The 19,976-nt window shown below is 49.9% G+C and overlaps 1 protein-coding gene across 1 annotated transcript in view; it reads right to left on the minus strand.

The window, feature by feature from the left end:
• Positions 1–6,558: 6,558 nt before the first annotated feature.
• The window catches only part of chrna11 (cholinergic receptor, nicotinic, alpha 11), a gene marked incomplete at its 3' end in the record, with an annotated part of 36,191 nt that continues 22,773 nt past the window's right edge, over positions 6,559–19,976 (minus strand). The window contains exon 9 of the mRNA XM_084313256.1: positions 6,559–7,293. Coding sequence (XP_084169382.1) covers positions 6,559–7,293 — 735 coding nt within the window. The remainder of the gene's footprint in view (positions 7,294–19,976) is intronic.

A 19,976-nucleotide genomic window follows, 5' to 3' on the forward strand; every position in this document is an offset into this window, starting at 1 on the left:
TTGAAGAAACACACAGTTTGTTTGGCCAATAATACAGTTCCCCTTACATCAGGGAACTTTTTATTTCCATGGCATAAAAACACAATCATGAGGGGCCGGGGAGAGTGTAGAGGAGAGGGGACACAGAGGGAAAAGTCACTTTTAGCGGCGTCTGCCACCTCGCGCCGCTCGAGTTTTGCCACCCCGAGGAGCCCCGGAGGGACGGTAGGTAACTGTCTGCTGGTCTCGACGTTCCCTACCGTCACCTCCGGTCGTGGATGGGCCGGCGGCAGCAGAAGCGCCGTCTCTCCTCCTGGCCTTCTTGGTGGGGCCAGCAGCGGCGGCAGTGGTAGTCACGGCGGAGGGAGCTCGACATCGTGGAAGCCTTCTGTCTCCACCGGCAAGGACGGGAGGCGGAAAATGGGGTTGGAGAACGGATCTCTCCTCTGCCATCTCTCTGCACGTTGAGGTCATCAGCTGCAGGGCCTTCCCGAACAGTCCAGCATCGGAGAGGCTGGCCGTCAGAAGAGGGGTTCTCTTCTTCTCCGGCACTCGAGCCTGCTCCAGCCAAAGGTGGCGCTGGATCAGTGTGGCCAGGGCGCGCGTCTTCTCCGAGGCTATGGCCAGCACCTGGGTAAGATGCAGGACAGCTCCTGCCGCCTGGGTGATCTGATCGCATTTGACCTCGGTCAGATCCACGCCGCCCGTCATTATCCCCGATACAAATCTAGCCAGGTGGGCGATGTTAGAAGCCGCAGCCAGCGATTGTGTACCAGCGATAAATGACTGGTCACCCCAATATGCCAATCGCCTAGCCGATCTTCCATGGAGAACCGGCTTGCATAATGGTTCCCACACCATATCCGGACAGAGGAGAGCGGCCATCGGCCTATCAAGCCGTGGCACGCCCTCTCTCAGACCAACCCCGACACCCGCGTAACTGGTATGTAGGCGGGGGTAAGTCCCATGATGTGAGACACCGCCTGACCCTGACGAACATAGGCCCCCATTGAGGGGAAAAATGGGTAGACAACGTCCACCCCTCTCACCGGGCGACGCTGCCAGAGATGACTTATGAGATCGTCGGGGGCAGGAGCAGGCAATGGCAGCGGCAGCGGCACGCCGTTTGCAGCGGCAGCTACCGCCATGAGCTCGGGAAACAAAGCCTGCAGTTCCCCCTGCTGACTTTCCTCCACCGAACCCGCATCCCTCACATGCAGCAGGCTTCGACCCATTTAGGAGCCACAGTCTGATGTGGCTGATAGCAGGGCATCCTGCTGATGAGGCCGAGGTGGTTCCTCGACATCCTCGAACAAGGCGTCCCAAGGAGCCATTTCTCCCCCCTCCGGTGTTTCCTGGATAGGAGGGATACTCGCCTCCACAGGACCTTCAAACAAGAATCCGTCCGACTCTTCCATGATATCCTCAGTTTCCATTGGATAAACAGGCCGTTCGCGCCTGCATGCCACCATCTTGCGACGTGAACGGGCAGACGCGAAAAGTTTGCGTCGCAAATCCTCCGGACCCAAAAGAACCGACCGTTCAACAACGGACGATTCCCTGGAACCAGAGTCGAGATCATGCCATCGCCGGAGCGACGGCACCGAAGTCTCGGCTCCTCGGAGAGGCAAACTACCCATCGGCTGCCTCCTGGGCTGGGTCGGCAACCACGAAAGTGGCAGCAGCCCCGCACCAGAACGCACGACGGAGGCGGGAATGGAGAACCGCTGGTGAAGAGTGGGTCTACTCTCCGAAGTAGACATTATGACTTAGCTTTTTCCTTTGAACAGTTATGAGAGAAGAAAAAACTAAGCACAATGTAAACTCGTCACAACTCTTTTCAACTAACAACACGTCAAGTGGGGTACTACCGATGCACTTCCTTGTGGTGTAAGCGAGAAGGAGGAGAGCAGGTGACCACACACCTGCTTATGAAGGTAAGCTAACGAGGGGTGTGGTCAGACGAATACTGGGAATAAAGGCAGTGGTGCAGTGCTGGGCAACCGCGGTCAAACAGCGTTTGGGCTTCGAAGTGCGCACATCCTATTATTATGCAAAGTCTAGGTGATAAGTGCCTAGACTTTGCATAATAATAGGATACCGTTTGGCCTCCGCCCATATTACGACTGCACCCCTGATTAAAGGTACATTTGTGGAATTTTATTCAGTGCACGTGCACGTGCGAGGACAGTGCATGAGTGATGCCGAGCGGATCCACTAATGATACAGAACCGTGGCTTCTGCTTTACATTCCCCAGAGAAACAGCCAGACCTGTGTTTTGAGCTATGATGGATCAAAATAAAATAAAAAAATACATTCAGACTCTGTTGCAGTGTAGAGAACATGTCCCAAATGTACAGTGTTGTATACTGTGCATCCTTGTTGGCTGAGAGGAAGGCTATTTATTGACTTCCTAAACTGCTCTGGTTGAGGTATTGTTTGTTATTTAATTTTACACTTGTATTTACAGGTTTTGGTTAAAGTGATGTCTGTGTGGAATAAAGTAATCTGGAAAATCATTGTAGTCTACTTTGTGCAAACGTTGCCTTGTATGTGTACAGTACAGCCCTTTGTCCTACTTACTGTACCAATGATGTTGTCGATTGGTAGAGTCCTTTCTCAACACAATCCACGCTTCACACTGGATACCCTCAGGTCTGGCTAGTTAGCAACTAAACTAGCTAATGCAATGTCAATGGGGCCGTGCTCATGTCTGTGCAAGTCCCGAAATCAATGCTGAACCCTTTCACTACCACACTACCAAAGGGTTAACCCTTTCACTGCGACAATACAGAAGGTTAACCCGTTCACTGACACACAACAAAGGGTTAACCCTTTCACAGCCACACTACAGAAAAGGTTAACCCTTTCACTACCACACTACAGAAGGTTAACCGTCTGTAGTGTCGTAGTGAAAGGTTAACCTTCTGTAGTGTGGTAGTGAAAGGGTTAAACCTACAAGGTGTTGGGTGGGATTGTACAGACTTTAGCATGGCTTGGCGTTTTGTGGCAAAGAAAAACTGGAAAAAATCAGTAGTGAGTACAGTATAACAATAGCAGTATGAAGGACAGTGTGTATTGTGCTGGGAACACCATTGGTAATTAGGAAATAGAGATAGAGGTCCAAAATGCAGAAGTTACCATTTAACAGATAGCCGGCGAAACATTTTTAAATAAATGTCTAGGCTAAAATCGGTTCAATTTGGTTCAAAAGCAAAAGCTTATTAGACGTCTATATTATAGCTTAGGCGTTGATTTAACATAATTTAAACATATACTGTATATAGCTGAACACGCCAACTTTTTGGGAAATTCGCTTATTTGCCATCTACCCTGGAGTTAGACAAGCTGATACATACCATTTTCTTCAGTTATTTAAAAAAAAAATTGGCTTTTGAGGTGATGAAATCACTGCACCCAGGCAGCAGTGGGTCGGCAAAAAGAAATGTCAAGTATACTGTATATCTGCTTAGAAAACGAAAATGTTTTATTTCTCCACGTGGTAAATACACAGATCACAACATGTTTACAGGAACATTTTGGAGTTGTATTTGGAGTATTTCGTGACTGTTGGGAACTAGGCTACACTGGCACACTTACTTCCAGTGAATGACACTAAGCTAGGCTAACGGTGTGGCTGTTCCCTACGCCTAATGCATGCACAGAGAAGAAAAGGGTATGTATCTGCTTGTCTAACTCCAGGGTAGATGGCAAATAAGCTAATTTCCCAAAAGGTTGGCGTGTTCCTTTAACTCTATGGGAAGAAACCGCACCTGTCCCCCAAACAAGGGGCGTGGCTTTGAGTCCTGTAAATTGTGACGTGACACTGCTCGTGACTATACCCATGCATGGTATGTAGACAGATAGAGGCATAACAGAGTTTCTAATGTTTAATTCCGTCGATCTTTTGCATATAATTTTCGCTGTGGTAGTGATGTAGTGCAGTGGCCTATTGTGTGGCGCTGCGACTGAGTTATGCTTGTCGGAGCGCCCATCTTCCTGTCCCATCTCCCTCTCTCTGTCCCTCATAAATCCATTGAATTACAGAGCACCCCCCCCCCTTCCATTAACCCCCCTCCCCTCCTCCCCTCATCTATCCCTGCCTCCCTCCCTCTCTCTCCTTCCTGAACGAGTGATCAATTAAGGCCCTGTCCAGCTCACACCACTCGTCAGCACTTCTCTCTCTCCCTCTCTCTCTCTCTCTCTCTCTCTCTCTCTCTCTCTCTCTCTCTCTCTCTCTCTCTCTCTCTCTCTCTCTCTCTCTCTCTCTCTCTCTCCCTCCCTTCCCCCTCTCCCTTGCTCTGTCATTTTTCTCCACTTTTTTTCTTTTTGGGGGTCGGGGCGATTCAGCTCAGACAGTGTCAATGTCAACCCAAAAAAATAGAAACCAGACGATTGATCATCGTAAAAAAAAGAAAAGAAGAAGAGAATCCTTTATTTTTAGGGGGTTGAGAACAGGTTTTGTACATTATGCTAGTGTATACATGTAAGTAGTACAGTATGTGTTAGCTTGTACAACAGAGATCCCAGCAAGCATCAAGGCTGAACTGAGTCTAGGCCAACTGACGTTGTGTTACAACTTCAGAAGAATTAGCCTTTCATTCGACCCAAATGTAAATTCGGATATAGGAGAACTTTACCTGAAACTTTGAAGATGCTGTTGGGACTCTTTCAAGCACTTGTAGCCTATTCTTAGCCTACCATTTAAAATCCTCAGCTTTTCTCACTAAATCATTGAAACAACATTGGTCTAAAGGACCAACGTGGACCAACATTAGAAAAAGTCCATTTTGAGACCTTTTTGGGCCGTCGTTTGGACGCCTTGGCTCAGAGGCCAATAGACGACTAATGGGTATCAAAACGTTTGCTGGGATCTTTCTGCGTCCACCGCTGGGAGATTACTTTTTAGAGAGGAGAGAAGATGAGATGGAGAGAGGTGAAATCTTCGACTCTTTAGAGAGGAGAGAAGATGAGATGGAGAGAGGTGAAATCTTCGACTCTTTAGAGAGAGGAGAGAAGATGCAATGGAGAGAGGTGAAATCTTCCCCCAATGCCTCTCTAGTACCTCTCATCCATTCAGGACACATGTATTTGCATGACACACCGGATACAGAAATAGCAGTTCTATATATCGAAAAATAATATGTCCATCGTTCTCTGTCCGTATAGTCCTAAGATGCGAGGAGATGTATGAATCTGTAGTCCACTGGATGGATTCGGTCATAGAATGGATGTGATGATGTAACAACGTCAAATTCATGTCTGTGTTAATTTTCTGTGGGGGGGGGGTACTTGTGAGTTTTCTCTTACAGCTGACTCCCCTTCCAGGTTATCAAGCCTTTTAATACGGAGCTGTGGTGAGATCAGTTAGGTCTATTAGGATCCGCCAGGTTCCATTAGCTTGATTGCTCTGTGAATCATTATTGGATCAACGTTCCATTGTAATGCAGTTAATGGCCATTAGACTGTTGATTATGGCTTAATGTGGTTTCCCAAATTCTTGGTAGGCGCTGCACAACCCGAGTCCACAACTGCTGAGGAGACGCTGATATTTGCTGATTGTCCGAGATTGGCAATCCACTCGAAAGAGATAAGGCCCTTGGAGGAAGTTAAAGTTGTCTGTATTTGGACAGAGCCAGGACTTCATCTTTTAAAAAGCCTTGTTAGTCGAGAAAGGGTAAGGCCTCTCAATTAGACGGAATGAGAGATGAGATCCACTTTGTTCCTCATTCTCCTCCGCTTGATCTTCCCGTCATGGACATCACCTCACTTGGTGTGTTTTAAGTGTGTGTGTGTGTGTGTGTGTGTGTTTGTTTCTTCTTTTTCTGAGCTGCCAACTCCATTGTAGTCACCAGGGACCAACCCATTGTTCCCATACGCTTACTCTTTGTAAAAGTCAGTCTCTCCCTCCCCCTTCCCTCTCTATTCCCCTGTCTCAAAATGATGCCGTCTTTCTTGCGCTTGTTTTAGGGTAAGTGTGGTGAAGGGCTATTCTCACTCTGCCATAGTAACTAAAGCAACCTTGTAATGTATCCCTTATTTACTTATTTGATCTGTCCACCTGTACCCCCCCCCCCCCCCCATCTCTCTCTTACTGCGAGGGCCGCCGCCTTCCTGATCTCAGCTTGAATTGTTCCAGAAGCTACTTCCCTTCACTGCCCGGCTCGGCTCACCTTTCCTATTGGTCTTGTCTGGGAGAAAGCTTTTCAATTAACCAACCATTCATTTCACCTTGTGTAGAGAATCTTGATAAAGCAATCTGTTTCACCTAATCTCATCCCACTTCATTCTATGACCTTCCTCTTCCTCATCTTGTTTTTTTTCTTTGCTTGCGAGTTCTCCTGGAAAACATGTATGCACCGCTGAGAAAACCACTTATATTTTCAATTTCCTGTCCCTCACAGACACAAATCAAAGGATCTATACGTAGTCTTTCAAAATGGTGTTTTCTCAGATCCAGGCCCACTCCATCCCTCATCCTAGCCTCTCTTGTTTCTCTTGTTTCACTCTCTCCCTTCCCTTCCCTCTCCCCTCCTCCTCCTCCTCCTCCTCCTCCTCCTCTTCCTCCCCATTTGCTATCAAATGAAGTCCTTGGAGACGGCTTCGACAAAATTGGGAGCGGACATGAGGATAGAGATGGTGCATATGATGTTGAACACGCTGAACGCCACCAGGCACAGCCGGTCGATAACGGCAGCCGCAAACTTCCACTGATCGGCCATGCACTCCGTCTCGTCCTGCTCGCGGAAACGATCGGCCATGTAGCGCACCTCCTCCAGAATAGCCTGGAGCTGGGGGTCTCCTATCCCCCCCGAACACACTCCACCCCCTCCCGGTCCGCCCCCAAAGCCCCCGCCGCTGGAGACGGTGCTGGGACATTTCACAGTGTCCATGTTAGGAATGGGGGGCGGCGGGGAGCTACAGAACTGAGGGGGCAGGTGTGGAGGCGGGCTGCTCGCCACCCGAGGGGGCCCGCCGGAGAGGCTGTTCCTCTGCACCACCTCGGAGAGCAGAGGGGGCTCGTCCAGGCTCTGGAAGCCCATGTAGAGGAGGTTCCCGTTGTTGTTAGCACTGGACTGGGCGTGGAGGTGGGGGTGGCCCGCGTGCATGGGTCCTGCCTGGAGAGGAGCCAGGTTCTGGGGGTGCAGCGGGTGAAGGGTGGAGTCTGGATGGTTGGGGATGCTCCCGCTCTGGGAGCCCGAGGAGCAGCGCCGCAGGTGGGGGGCGCAGGGCGGGCGCTCCGGGTCATCGCTCTCCCCCGGCCTCTTCATCCGCAAGAACCACGCGACCCACTGCAGCAAGACCAGCTGGACCTGAGGGGGAGGAGAGATATTATACGTAGAGTGAGTGAGATAGGGGAAGAGGGAGAAGCAGACAGGGGAGAGGGAAGGATAGAGAGAGAGAGAGAGAGAGAGAGAGAGAGAGAGAGAGAGAGAGAGAGAGAGAGAGAGAGAGAGAGAGAGAGAGAGAGAGAGAGAGAGAGAGAGAGAGAGAGAGAGAGAGAGAGAGAGAGAGAGAGAGAGAGAGTAGGGCAAGGACAGAAGAACAGAAAGAGAGAGAGAAAGAAAGAAAAATGGAGAAAGCAAAAGAAAACAATCAATGAAAAAATATGTTGCAGTGCTGAGAGACTTCAAGTCCATAAAACACCCACACACTTGACCTTCTCTCCACTGCTAGTGTTGAAACAAACAGCCCAATCTGTTGGAGACGCGGGTGGTACAGGCAGTGTGTGTGTGTGTGTGTGTGTGTGTGTGTGTGTGTGTGTGTGTGTGTGTGTGTGTGTGTGTGTGTGTGTGTGTGTGTGTGTGTGTGTGTGTGTGTGTGTGTGTGTGTGTGTGTGTGTGTGTGTGTGTGTGTGTGTGTGTGTGTGTGTGTGTGTGTGTGTGTGTGTGTGTGTGTGTGTGTGTGTGTGTGTGTGTGTGTGTGTGTGTGTGTGTGTGTGTGTGTGTGTGTGTGTGTGTGTGTGTGTGTGTGTGTGTGTGTGTGTGTGCGTGTGTGTGTGTTACCTGATTCAACCTGTCGTGTAAATGCAGCTGTGAGATCAATTCCTGGGATGTTCAGTCAAAATGCCTGAGGCAAAGTTTCACTGATCTGACTGGACGAAAACCCATAAAGACTAATTAAAATTCTACACCCCCTGAGGCCATCTGGGTTGTGTAGAGGTCAGGGCTGACCAGAATGCTTTGAAGCTTCAATCATTGCCATGGTAATTGAAACCAAAATCAGTATTCATATTTTCGTACATTACATACATACATACATACATACGTACATACATACATACATACATACATACATACATACATACATACATACATACATACATACATACATACATACATACATACATACATACATACATACATACATACATATACATACGTCATTACATACAATGTGAAACTGATTCAAGTTGGTCACTCAATAACAGCCTTGTTTTGCCCCTTGTTACTCTTGAGTGAACCTGCAAATAGATCATTTGAGTTACTTTAGAGACCAATAATAGAGCATGTTACATTTTACATATATCATATCAAGCTGTTGCACTTTTGTTCATCTCTGAGCTATGGAAAACAAAAGGAACTTTGAGGGTTAAGAGTGAGAAAGAGGAGAGAAAAGCCTGCAGTTTTATCGTTGATGAGCCAAGAAATGAATGTTGTTTATGGAAGAATGGAACTATATTTAAGTTAAAATAGTATTTAACTATAGCTGAGGTACTATCCGGTACAAGAAGACTACTTTTTGTTTGTTTATTAGGTCTAATGTTTATCCCACCGTGTTAGCTTGCTAAAGTTACTTAGCATAGTGCGCCTGATGAAGACGGGTGAGGACAGTGTGTGTTTTCATCGGAGGTCAGACTTTGTGTGGATTTTACCATGGACTGTGTCGTATCGTGGATTGCAGGCCTGCCATGGTTATAATTTCATGCTGGCTGTGCATCTTCATTCATTCATTACATTTATATAGCGCTTTTCTAGACACTCAAAGCGCTCCCCACAATGTAGGGTGGAAAATGTCTCCTTCACCACCACTGGTAGCAGCCAACCTTGGGCTACGCAGACTCAATGGCTGCCATACACTGGCACCAGGCACACATCACACTACACAATGGCTGAACGGCTCAGGAGACAGGGATTTATATCAGCCAATTAAGGGGAAGGGATGATTAGGTGGCCTTGATGTCAGAGACCTGATTGGGAATTTGGCCAGGAACGTCGGGCAACCCCCTACTCTTTGCGATGGGCGTCCTGGGTTCTTTAACGACCGAGATTCAGTCAGGACCTCGGCACTTGCAGCTATACGGTGTCCATATCACCGTAACAGGGGCATTGTTACTGACTAGTCCAGAGGACAGAGTGCCCCCCTACTGGACAACAACACCATTTTCCGTCCACGGCCTTGACCGGGGCTCGAACCGGTGATCTTCGGATCATGAGTCCGGAGCTCTACTCATGTAGCCACGCTGCCGGACATCTTGCTTCGCCTATTGGACTGCTTGCAAGGCCCACGGTGCTTGCTGAAATAATTTTACTCAAGAGCTTGTTTTCAGTCACATGATTTCGATTACGCACAAAATTCAGATGACAGGCAGGAAGTGAAAAGCAGACGAGACGAGATCATATGATTCATAGGACGAGATGGAGATCATATGATTCATAGGACGAGATGGTGATCATATGATTCATAGGACGAGATGGTGATCATATGATTCATAGGACGAGATGGAGATCATATGATTCATAGGACGAGATGGAGATCATATGATTCATAGGACGAGATGGTGATCATATGATTCATAGGACGAGATGGTGATCATATGATTCATAGGACGAGATGGAGATCATATGATTCATAGGAGGAGATGGAGATCATATGATTCATAGGGCAAGATGGAGACCATATGATTCATAGGAGGAGATGGAGATCATATGATTCATAGGACGAGATGGAGATCATATGATTCATAGGACGAGATGGAGATCATATGATTCATAGGACGAGATGGAGATCATATGATTCATAGGACGAGATGGAGATCATATGATTCATAGGACGAGATGGAGATCATATGATTCATAGGGCGAAATGGAGATATGATTCATAGGATGAGATGGAGAAAAGCCCTACTGACTGTGCTCATTTAAAGATAAACAGAAAGTGTATCAACAACGTTGGATCCTGGGCGGCTAGGTGGTGCAGTGGGCAAGGCGCTCACCACCAATGCAGGAGACGCTGGGTTCGAGCCCAGCTCTCCGCATTGCTATCAGCTTGGCTGGTCGTTCATACTAATACAATTGGCAGTATTAGAGGGTGGGAAGCTAATGGGTGGGGATCGGACATTGTGGACAGCGACTCCTACAGGTCGGTTGGTGCACCTGCGCTGCAGAATCAGGAAGCGACGGGGGCGGCGTGCCCTCCAAACGCAGACCCCCGACGCTGAGAGATTGCGCTGTGCAGGTGAAAAGATGCGACTGCTGCTTCCTCGAGTACCGGAGGGGACACGTGATGTAAGGCTTAGTCCACATTGCAGCCGGCTTGTGGGAGGCATGGCCTAACAACGTTCGAGACAGGGGAGGGTAGAATTGGACGATACGAAATTGGGATCGGAGAAAAAATAGAAAATGGGAGAAAAAGTAGATAAAAAAAAAAAAAAAACGTTGGATCCTTATTTTATGAAGAGGAGCAATTTTACAACTGAACTGAAATACTTGCTACTGAGGCCGTCTGAAACGTTTGGGAGGAAAGGGGAAAGTATTTTGTTTGTCCTTGAGAGAACAAAGCCATTATTACATGTTTCTGTCAGATGAGAAACTGAAGGGACTGTGTGAGGACTCTCCATGGATTCGGAAACTATGGATTATATGATTTATGTTATAATAATAATAATAATAATAACATATCTTATATTTATATAGCGCCTTTCAGGAGACCCAAGGCGCTTAACAGCTAAGGGAGGGGGACAGGGAACAACGTAACAACAAAATATGAATCAAAAGGAAAGAAAAGAAAGAAAACGAAATAAAAAGGGGAAATCAGGCAGTCATTTACAAATTTGGTAAAAAGGTGGGTTTTGAGTTGGGATTTGAAAGACTGCAGGGATGTAGCACTACGGATGTTTGGAGGGAGTGAGTTCCAGAGGGTGGGTGCGGCCACAGAGAAGGCTCTGGGACCAACAGTCCGCATGCCGAGGAGGACCGCAGCCTCCGAGGCGGAATGTAGGGATGGAGGAGGTCCGCTAGGTACCGGGGGGCAAGGGAGTGAAGGGCTTTGTAGGTGATGAGGAGGATCTTGAAATTGATTCGGGACTTGACTGGAAGCCAGTGGAGGTGGATGAGGGTGGGGTTGATGTGGTGCCAGGACTTGGTGCGGGTGAGAAGCCTAGCACCGCACCTTGAGTCTGGGAGAGATGGCCGGAGTCGGGAAATGTTCCTGAGATGGAAAAAGGCTGATTTGGTTATTGTTTTGATGTGGGAATGAAAGGAGAGGGTGGAGTCCAGTATGACGCCCAGGTTGCGAACTTCTGGGGAAGGGTGGATTAGGCAGCCGTCCACTTCAAGGAGGAGGTCTCCAACCTTCCGGAGCAGTGACTGCTTGGCCACAACCATGAGCTCAGTTTTCTTGCTATTTAGCTTCAGGAAATTGGATGACATCCAGGCCTTGATGTCAAGGAGACTGAGAGGTGCTGTGGGGGGAGAGGAGTGGAGGGTGAGGTGAGGTGCTGATGTAGAGTGTCATCAGTGTAGGAGTGGAAATTGAGACCATGTTTCCGGATGATGTGACCAAGGGGGAGCATGTCGATTGTGAAGAGGAGTGGACCAAGAACGGAGCCCTGCGGCACACCTTGGTTGACTGGGGCAGGGGTGGAGGTGGAGTTGCAGATGGAGATGAACTGTTTTCGGTCAGTGAGGTAGGACTCAAACCAGGTGAGAGCGGTCCCAGTAACACCCAGGTGGTCAGAGAGGCGGTTGAGGAGAATGGAATGGGAGACCGTGTCAAAGGCCGCAGATAGATCCAGGAGGATGAGGAGGCTGATGTGACCGGAGTCGGAAGAGAAGCAATTTTTCAACTGAATTGGAAGACTTGTCTGCTATCGAGGCAGTACACAAAAGCATCTAACATTTCCAGCCCTAATGATAAGAATAAGCGCCCAACGAAGAAACCCAATCCCACTGCCAAAAGTCAAACATATATAATTACTATAATTACTATTACTATAATTACTACTATACTATAATTACTATGGAACTACACACTATGAATGCATTATCACTGAGACATGGCTCAAGCCAGCGACGCCGGACAACAGCGTCTCTCCATCGGACAATTTCACCGTCCTGAGAGCAGATCGCACGGCAGCCTCTGGGAAGAGCATCGGAGGTGGGGTCTGCATCCTCACGAACAATCTCTGGGTTAATCCCAAGGAAGTACATGTCCTCTCAAGTTCATGCTCCCCAGATATGGAACATCTCCAGATCCTGTGTCGCCCGTATCACCTACCCCGTGAGTTTACCGCGGTCATTTAATCCGTCGTGTATATTCACCCACAGGCAAATACTGGCAAAGCGCTGGGGGAATTACACGACTACATCAACAAACAGCAGATCAAGCACCCAGAAGCCGCGACGATAGTGACTGGTGACTTCAATCAGGCAAACCTGAAAAAAGTGATGCCGACCTTTTTTCAGCACATCGCCTGCTCCACAAGAGGGGGGAACACACTCGACCACTGCTACACCCCGTTCAGAGCTGCCTACAAGGCTGTAGCGGCTCCGCCACTGATGGGCTCTACAAGCGCGAGCGATCACGACTCCATTTTTTTAATTCCAGCATACAAACAAAGATCGCGTGACGTCGTCGTGTCACGTGAGACAAAAAAGTGGTCTGACGAATCAGAGACCGATCTCTGTGACGCGTTCGCGGATACAGACTGGGACATGTTTAAAGGAAGCGCCAGTGACGTCAGCGAGTACGCTGATACCGTTGTTTGTTACATAGCAACAGTGGTAGACGGCATTGTCCTCACAAAGAAGGCGCGGGTTTTCCCAAACCAGAAACCTTGGGTGGACAGCACTATAAGAACAGCCCTAAACTCACGCACCACGGCTTATAACCTGGGCAGAGAGTCAGGAAATATGGAAGAGTACAAGGCTTCAGTCTACACTCTGCGCAAGGCTGTTAAACTTGCTAAGAGGACATATGCTGAGAAACTGGAGACACAAATGGCACAAAACGACACAAGAGGCTTGTGGAGGGGACTGAAGACAATAACTGACTACAAAGTCAGCGCCCCCTCAATGGGGAGCGACGACGCCTCTCTAGCGGACAAACTCAACTCCTTCTACGCTCGGTTCGGTGTAGACAGTGTCGCCGCTAGCCCTCTGGCTAGTGACGTCACTGGCGCACCGGCTGTTGTGGAGGGGGGGGGGGCAACCGCGGGGGGGCGGGGGCGCTCTCTCGTTGTCGGAACACAGTGTGAGAAGAGCATTTATGCAGGTGAACACCAGGAAGGCTGCAGGCCCAGATGGTATAACAGGACGCATACTTAAGTCCTGTGCAAACCAGCTTGCCCCGGTGTTCACCGCCATATTTAATCAATCCCTGGCGGAGTCAGTAGTCCCTGCCTGCTTCAAGATGTCTACCATCATCCCTGTACCGAAGAAACCCTCCCCAACATGTCCAAATGATTACAGACCGGTGGCACTCACCTCTGTGGTCATGAAATGTTTCGAGAGGCTGGTCAAGGACCACATTTGTGCCTCTCTCCCCAGTGATATGGACCCTATGCAATTTGCATACAGGACAAACAGGTCCACTGATGACGCGGTCTCCCAGGTACTGCACAGCACTCTCTCCCACCTTGACCGTCAGAAGGGGGGCTATGTGAGACTGTTGTTCATTGACTACAGCTCAGCGTTCAACACCATAGTCCCCACCAGACTGGTGGACAAGCTGATCGAGCTAGGCCTGAGCTCCGCCCTGAGCGCCTGGGTACTGGACTTTCTGAGTGAAAGACCCCAGGCGGTCAGGGTGGGGGGTCAGACCTCCAACACCATCACCCTGAGCATCGGGTCCCCCCAGGGCTGTGTTCTAAGCCCCCTGCTGTACTCACTCTACACACACGACTGTGCGGCCAAGTTCAGCTCCAACTCCATTGTGAAGTTCGCCGACGACACGGTGGTGGTGGGGCTGATCTCGGACAACGACGAGAAGGCCTACCGAGAGGAGGTTGAGGTACTGGAACGTTGGTGCCAGGACAACAGCCTGCTCCTGAACATTGGTAAAACCAAGGAGCTGATCGTGGATTATAGGAGAGGACAGCAGGAGACACACACACCACTGACGATTAACGGGGCTACCGTGGACAGGGTGAGCAGCTTCAAGTACCTGGGGGTCCACATCTCAGAGGACCTGACATGGTCAACACACATAAACACAGTAGTAAAGAAAGCGAAGCAGCGCCTCTACCACCTGAGACAGTTAAGGAAGTTCAGAGTATCGGGGAAGGTTCAGAGTATCGGGGAAGATACTCCAGTCCTTCTACTCAGGAGCTGTAGAGAGCATCTTGACCGGAAACATCACTGCCTGGTATGGGAACAGCACGGCACAGGACAAGAAGGCCCTACAGAGTGTGGTGCGCTCAGCCGAGCGTACCACGGGTATTGCGCTACCTCCCCTGCAGGCTCTATACAACAAGAGGTGCAAATCCAGAGCCTGCAGGATAATGAAAGACCCCCACCACCCCAATAACAGCCTGTTCCAGCTGCTGAGGTCAGGCAGACGCCTGCGAACTCCAGCTACTAGGACGGAGAGGCTTAGGCTAAGCTTCTTCCCCCAGGCCATCAGAGCCTTGAACAATGAACATTGAGAGACACAGAAACTGAACTATCCACACACAAGCACATACACGACACGCACGCTGAGCACGCTCACACACTAGCAGCCACTTTAACACTCATGCCGCACACACGCACACTTATGGCCAGAGGAAAGGCCACTTAAAGTAGTATAGCATCAGGAACAGTGTATTGCACTACTAAAGCTACCTAGCATGTCCTATATGCTCTGTAAATACTAATGTACAGATACCGAGATGGCACACCATGTACCTGTTTATTGCACTGTTTTATTGGATTCTATTAATATGTTGTACCACTGTATTTTATTGGATTCTATTATATGTTGTACCACTGTATTGCACATCGTCGCGGGCAAGACCAGCCGCATTTCATTGTATACCTGTATGCCGTGACAATTAAAACTCTTGACTTGACTTGACTTGACTTATCTAGCCCATAACAGCCCCCAAACAGCATTACAACAGAAGGTGGACATAGCTGAATGAATGTAGAGGAACCACTGTTGCAACATTACATACTTTACTCTCTCAGAAATCATTTGTGTGTGTACTGTGTGTGTGTGTGTGTGTGTGTGTGTGTGTGTGTGTGTGTGTGTGTGTGTGTGTGTGTGTGTGTGTGTGTGTGTGTGTGTGTGTGTGTGTGTGTGTGTGTGTGTGTGTGTGTGTGTGTGTGTGTGTGTGTGTGTGTGTGTGTGTGTGTGTGTGTGTGTGTGTGTGTGTGTGTGTGTGTGTGTGTGTGTGTGTGTGTGTGTGTGTGTGTGTGTGTGTGTGTGTGTGTGTGTGTGTGTGTGTGTGTGTGTGTGTGTGTGTGTGTGTGTGTGTCGTGCGTGCGTGCGTGCGTGCGTGCGTGCGTGCGTGCGTGCGTGCGTGCGTGCGTGCGTGCGTGCGTGCGTGCGTGCGTGCTGTGATCACTGACCACCATCTGCAGTTCGTGCTACAGCAACGCAGTGACGTGACATCATCTGCAAACAGCCTCTACACCTCTCACTGACCAGGGCCACGCCCCCCCACCTGCAGCGTATAAGTAGTCACCCTTCCTGCTTTTCACACCGTGAGGATTGCTCAGACACACCTTGAAGTGACAAAGACTCATCTTCTCGCCTCTACGTGGACAATTTCCCCAACACATTTTTCAAGACCAACCCAGGCAAAGACTTGCCAGTGCAAGATGTGATACCGGAGGCTCCTGTTCTCATCCTGCCGCTGCCGCTCCATTGATATCTCCTCTGATAAAAATCAGCTGTGGTGATTTCAGGGGCGGTGTTCCTGGCCGTCAGTTTGTTGAAAGTCATCACTCCTGCTACTCCGTTCTGGGTCGCTTACAGGATGAGGATCTAACGAGAGCCTTTAAAGTGCTGAAGAAGTAGAGCGTGAGTACCACTTCACTGATGCGAAACAGCTCTGCCCTCTCCTCTCCCACGATGGTGACGGTGACAACGTCAGCCTTGATGCTTCAGTATCAACGCACTCTGACTCAGAGATGGTAGAGAACGACCACTGAGACCCCTCCCCTGGTCGCCAGGACGACCAATGAGGCCCCTCCCTTGGTCCACAGGACGACCACTGAGACCCCTCCACTGGTCCCCAGGACCACCACTGAGACCCCTCCACTGGTCCCCAGGATGACCACTGAGACCCCTCCCCTGGTCCCCATGAGGACGACCACTGAGACCCCTCCCAAAATGTCATTGGTCTTCCCGAGGCTCATAAAAGCTGCGGCTGCAGCTTTTGTGGCATTCCTATCCCCATTCCCCACCCCTCCTCCCACACCTGAGCCTGATGCGATGGTGGGCGAGTATCTCCGTGGTCCTGCGCCTCAGAGACAGTCCTCTCTGTGCCCGCGTTTCCCTCCATTGATCCTTACATCGATGAGAACCGCCGGTCTCCTTTCTCTGCAATACCACCATCTGGCACCCGGGTGTGTGAGTCTGTGTGAGTTAGCGGACGTGGCGTATTCCTCTGCAGGAAATCACTGCAGGAAATAATATCATTCTTCTTCCATCATTCCTGTCCAAAGTGGCGGCCTGGGAAAATAAATCTGGAACCAGGAGGATACGGAATTCCTGGCTCAGTCCCCGGGCGCCATTCTTAATTGGGTTCAGGCTACTGCCACCAGGAAGGTTATGGTCCATTCTACACTGATGCAGAGGAACATAATGACTGTCTCAGTCCAACCTCAATGAGCTCGGGAAGAAACCTCTCATCTGCGCTCCTCTCTCTGATGACAGCCTTTTTGGTTCTTCCATTGAGGAAGTGTCTGCTGCATGCCAGTTATTTCCAGGCTGTGGAAACAGAGAGGTCTCTACTTTCCTGCTATTTCCTGAGACCGGATGGGTTCTGCAGACTGCAGGCTCAGTCAGCACAGCAGGGTCAGCACCGCCAGGCTCAGTCAGCACAGCAGGGTCAGCACCGCCAGGCTCAGTCAGCACAGCAGGGTCAGCACCGCCAGGCTCAGTCAGCACAGCAGGGTCAGCACCGCCAGGCTCAGTCAGCACAGCAGGGTCAGCACCGCCGGGCTCAGTCAGCACAGCAGGGTCAGCACCGCCGGGCTCAGTCAGCACAGCAGGGTCAGCACCGCCAGGCTCAGTCAGCACAACAGGGTCAGCACTGCCAGGCTCAGTCAGCACAGCAGGGTCAGCACCGCCAGGCTCAGTCAGCACAGCAGGGTCAGCACCGCCAGGCTCAGTCAGCACAGCAGGGTCAGCACCGCCAGGCTCAGTCAGCACAGCAGGGTCAGCACCGCCAGGCTCAGTCAGCACAGCAGGGTCAGCACTGCCAGGCTCAGTCAGCACAGCAGGGTCAGCACCGCCAGGCTCAGTCAGCACAGCAGGGTCAGCACTGCCAGGCTCAGTCAGCACAGCAGGGTCAGCACCGCCAGGCTCAGTCAGCACAGCAGGGTCAGCACCGCCAGGCTCAGTCAGCACAGCAGGGTCAGCACCGCCAGGCTCACTCAGCTCAGCAGCACCACCAGGCTCAGCATCCACTACTGTCTCAGCCCCACCGACCAGCGGCTTCCAGCGCACCAGGAGTCTCTCCAATGGGAGCAAGCGCCAGCAACCAACACTATTTGAGTCATTCTGGTTGGAGCCATCCATCAGTACCCAAGAGGAATAAGTGACTGGTAGAGGGATCTGGGGTAACACATGCGCACGCACCTGTTGTTATTGATTTTGTCATACATTTTTTTTATTAAAAAAAAACAGTTATATGGTCCATGAAAGAGCAAGGGTTTCCAACCAAACTCTCCCCTGCCATAAGCACACACATGTTGGGTTCATACTTCATAGAATGCTGGCGTCATGGTCGAGCTGTGGCTCCATGGAGTGCACACTGTCCATATAGACCTGTTCGCTGTATACAAACATACCGTGTTCGAGCCAATCAGCAATACCAACTGAGTCACGTGAATAAGTCACCCCGGACCTGCGTGAGCTGCTGCGCTAAAAGAATACCATGGCACTCCCCTGACTAAATGTTGTTTCAAACGAAAACGGCTGGATGTCATTTTGCCAAGTCAGCATGGCTGTGAGTGTGAGTATTTCACCTTTTACATATCTAGCTTTGGCATGGATTGATTGTTTAGATCGCTAGCATGGCTATCAAATGCAAATATATTGTAGTCTGCCCCATTGTTCTGACGCGTGCACACTGAGTCTGACGTATACAGCGAACGGGTCTATAGGCCTACAGGTAGGGCTGCCCAATATTCAGGTCTCAACATGGCCCCAGTGCATTCCTGTTTTGAAGACCCTGTCTCTCTCCCTCTGGGGCTATCTAGCAGCTTACCCTACATGGATTGCATACAGACCACACCCAAAGGCTTCCCTCCAGCCACACACTGGTCAGCTGGTCTCAATGAGGTCCTCACTCATGTCGACAGCAGTAGAGTGTTGTCACTCCGGGAGCTTAGGTGATCTCACATTCACCCAAGGGTGTCCGCCTTTTCTTTTTTTCAATGAAAACAGTGCCCTTCACCACCGCCACTCACAGCCAGCTGGTCTCAATGAGGTCCTCACTCATACTGACAGCGGGAGAGTACTGAAGCCCTGTAGCTCTGATGATTCAAATGTTTTCAATGAAAATGATGGCCTTCTCCGTAGTGGGGAGGATTCTGATGACATCGTCAGCTGTTTAGCCCCCACTGGGGAAACACCACCCGCATCAACTCAGAGGTGACGTGGTGAGCTGGGTTTCCACACAGTCCCGCCCCCCCCCCTCTCCATCAGGGACCCCCATGGGTGACGCTTTCTCTAAACCGACAGCACATGGCGGCAGGGACTCTGTAATGCAATTTAATCCCACTTTAATCCATCAGCATCCTCCGTTCACAGGGGTGAATCCTACTATCTTGCCAGACAGAGAAGCAGCATCTGCTCTCATAGAAGAGATTCAAATGCTACTGTCCAAACAGGTCATTTCCATTGTCCCAGCGCTGGACATGATGAAAGGGGTTTACTCTATTTCTTGGTCTCCCCTCGTAGACCTCTCGTGACTCATTCAGCTGATTGCAGTGAAAACATTCAGAATGATTACAGTCAAACATCTGTTATGCTCTTGTCATACAGGGGGACTGGTTCACGTCCATAAACTTGAAAGATGGCTACTTTCACATCCCCATCTTTCCACCTCACAGGAAATTCCTCCATTTTGCCTTTCAAGGGACAGCTTATCAGTATCCCAAGTGCTTGGCGGCGGCCGTAAACACTCTATAGTGCTCCATTGGGCTTCCATCTCTCCTCAGTGACTGTCAGAAAGTCACTGATGCATCTGCTGGGCAGGACGGCGTCTGCCCACCCAGTGCTCCATCTGGGTCTTCTTCACATGCACAGAATACAGAGGTGGTTTTCTCTGAGGAAGATCTACCCTGTACGCCAGAAGAGGAAATAGTTGAGGATCCCCTCATCTGTGAAAAGCAACCTGGACCACTGGAGGACCCCCGAGATCCTCTCAAAGGGTGTGCAACATAATGCTAATAATAATTTCTTTCAGCGAGAACCCATGGGTGCAAGGAGCAGTCCAACGGGTGAGGCAAGATGCTTTGTCAGCAGTCATATACCTACAGTTAACTATCGATTTACACAAAGAAAGTGCTTCAATATTGTGAGTAACTGCTTATTAGGCTAAAGGCTTCAAGTCATC

This window comes from Notolepis coatsorum (genome assembly GCF_963971535.1).
Source record: "Notolepis coatsorum genome assembly, chromosome: 4".
In the NCBI taxonomy this organism is placed as follows: Eukaryota; Metazoa; Chordata; class Actinopteri; order Aulopiformes; family Paralepididae; genus Notolepis; species Notolepis coatsorum.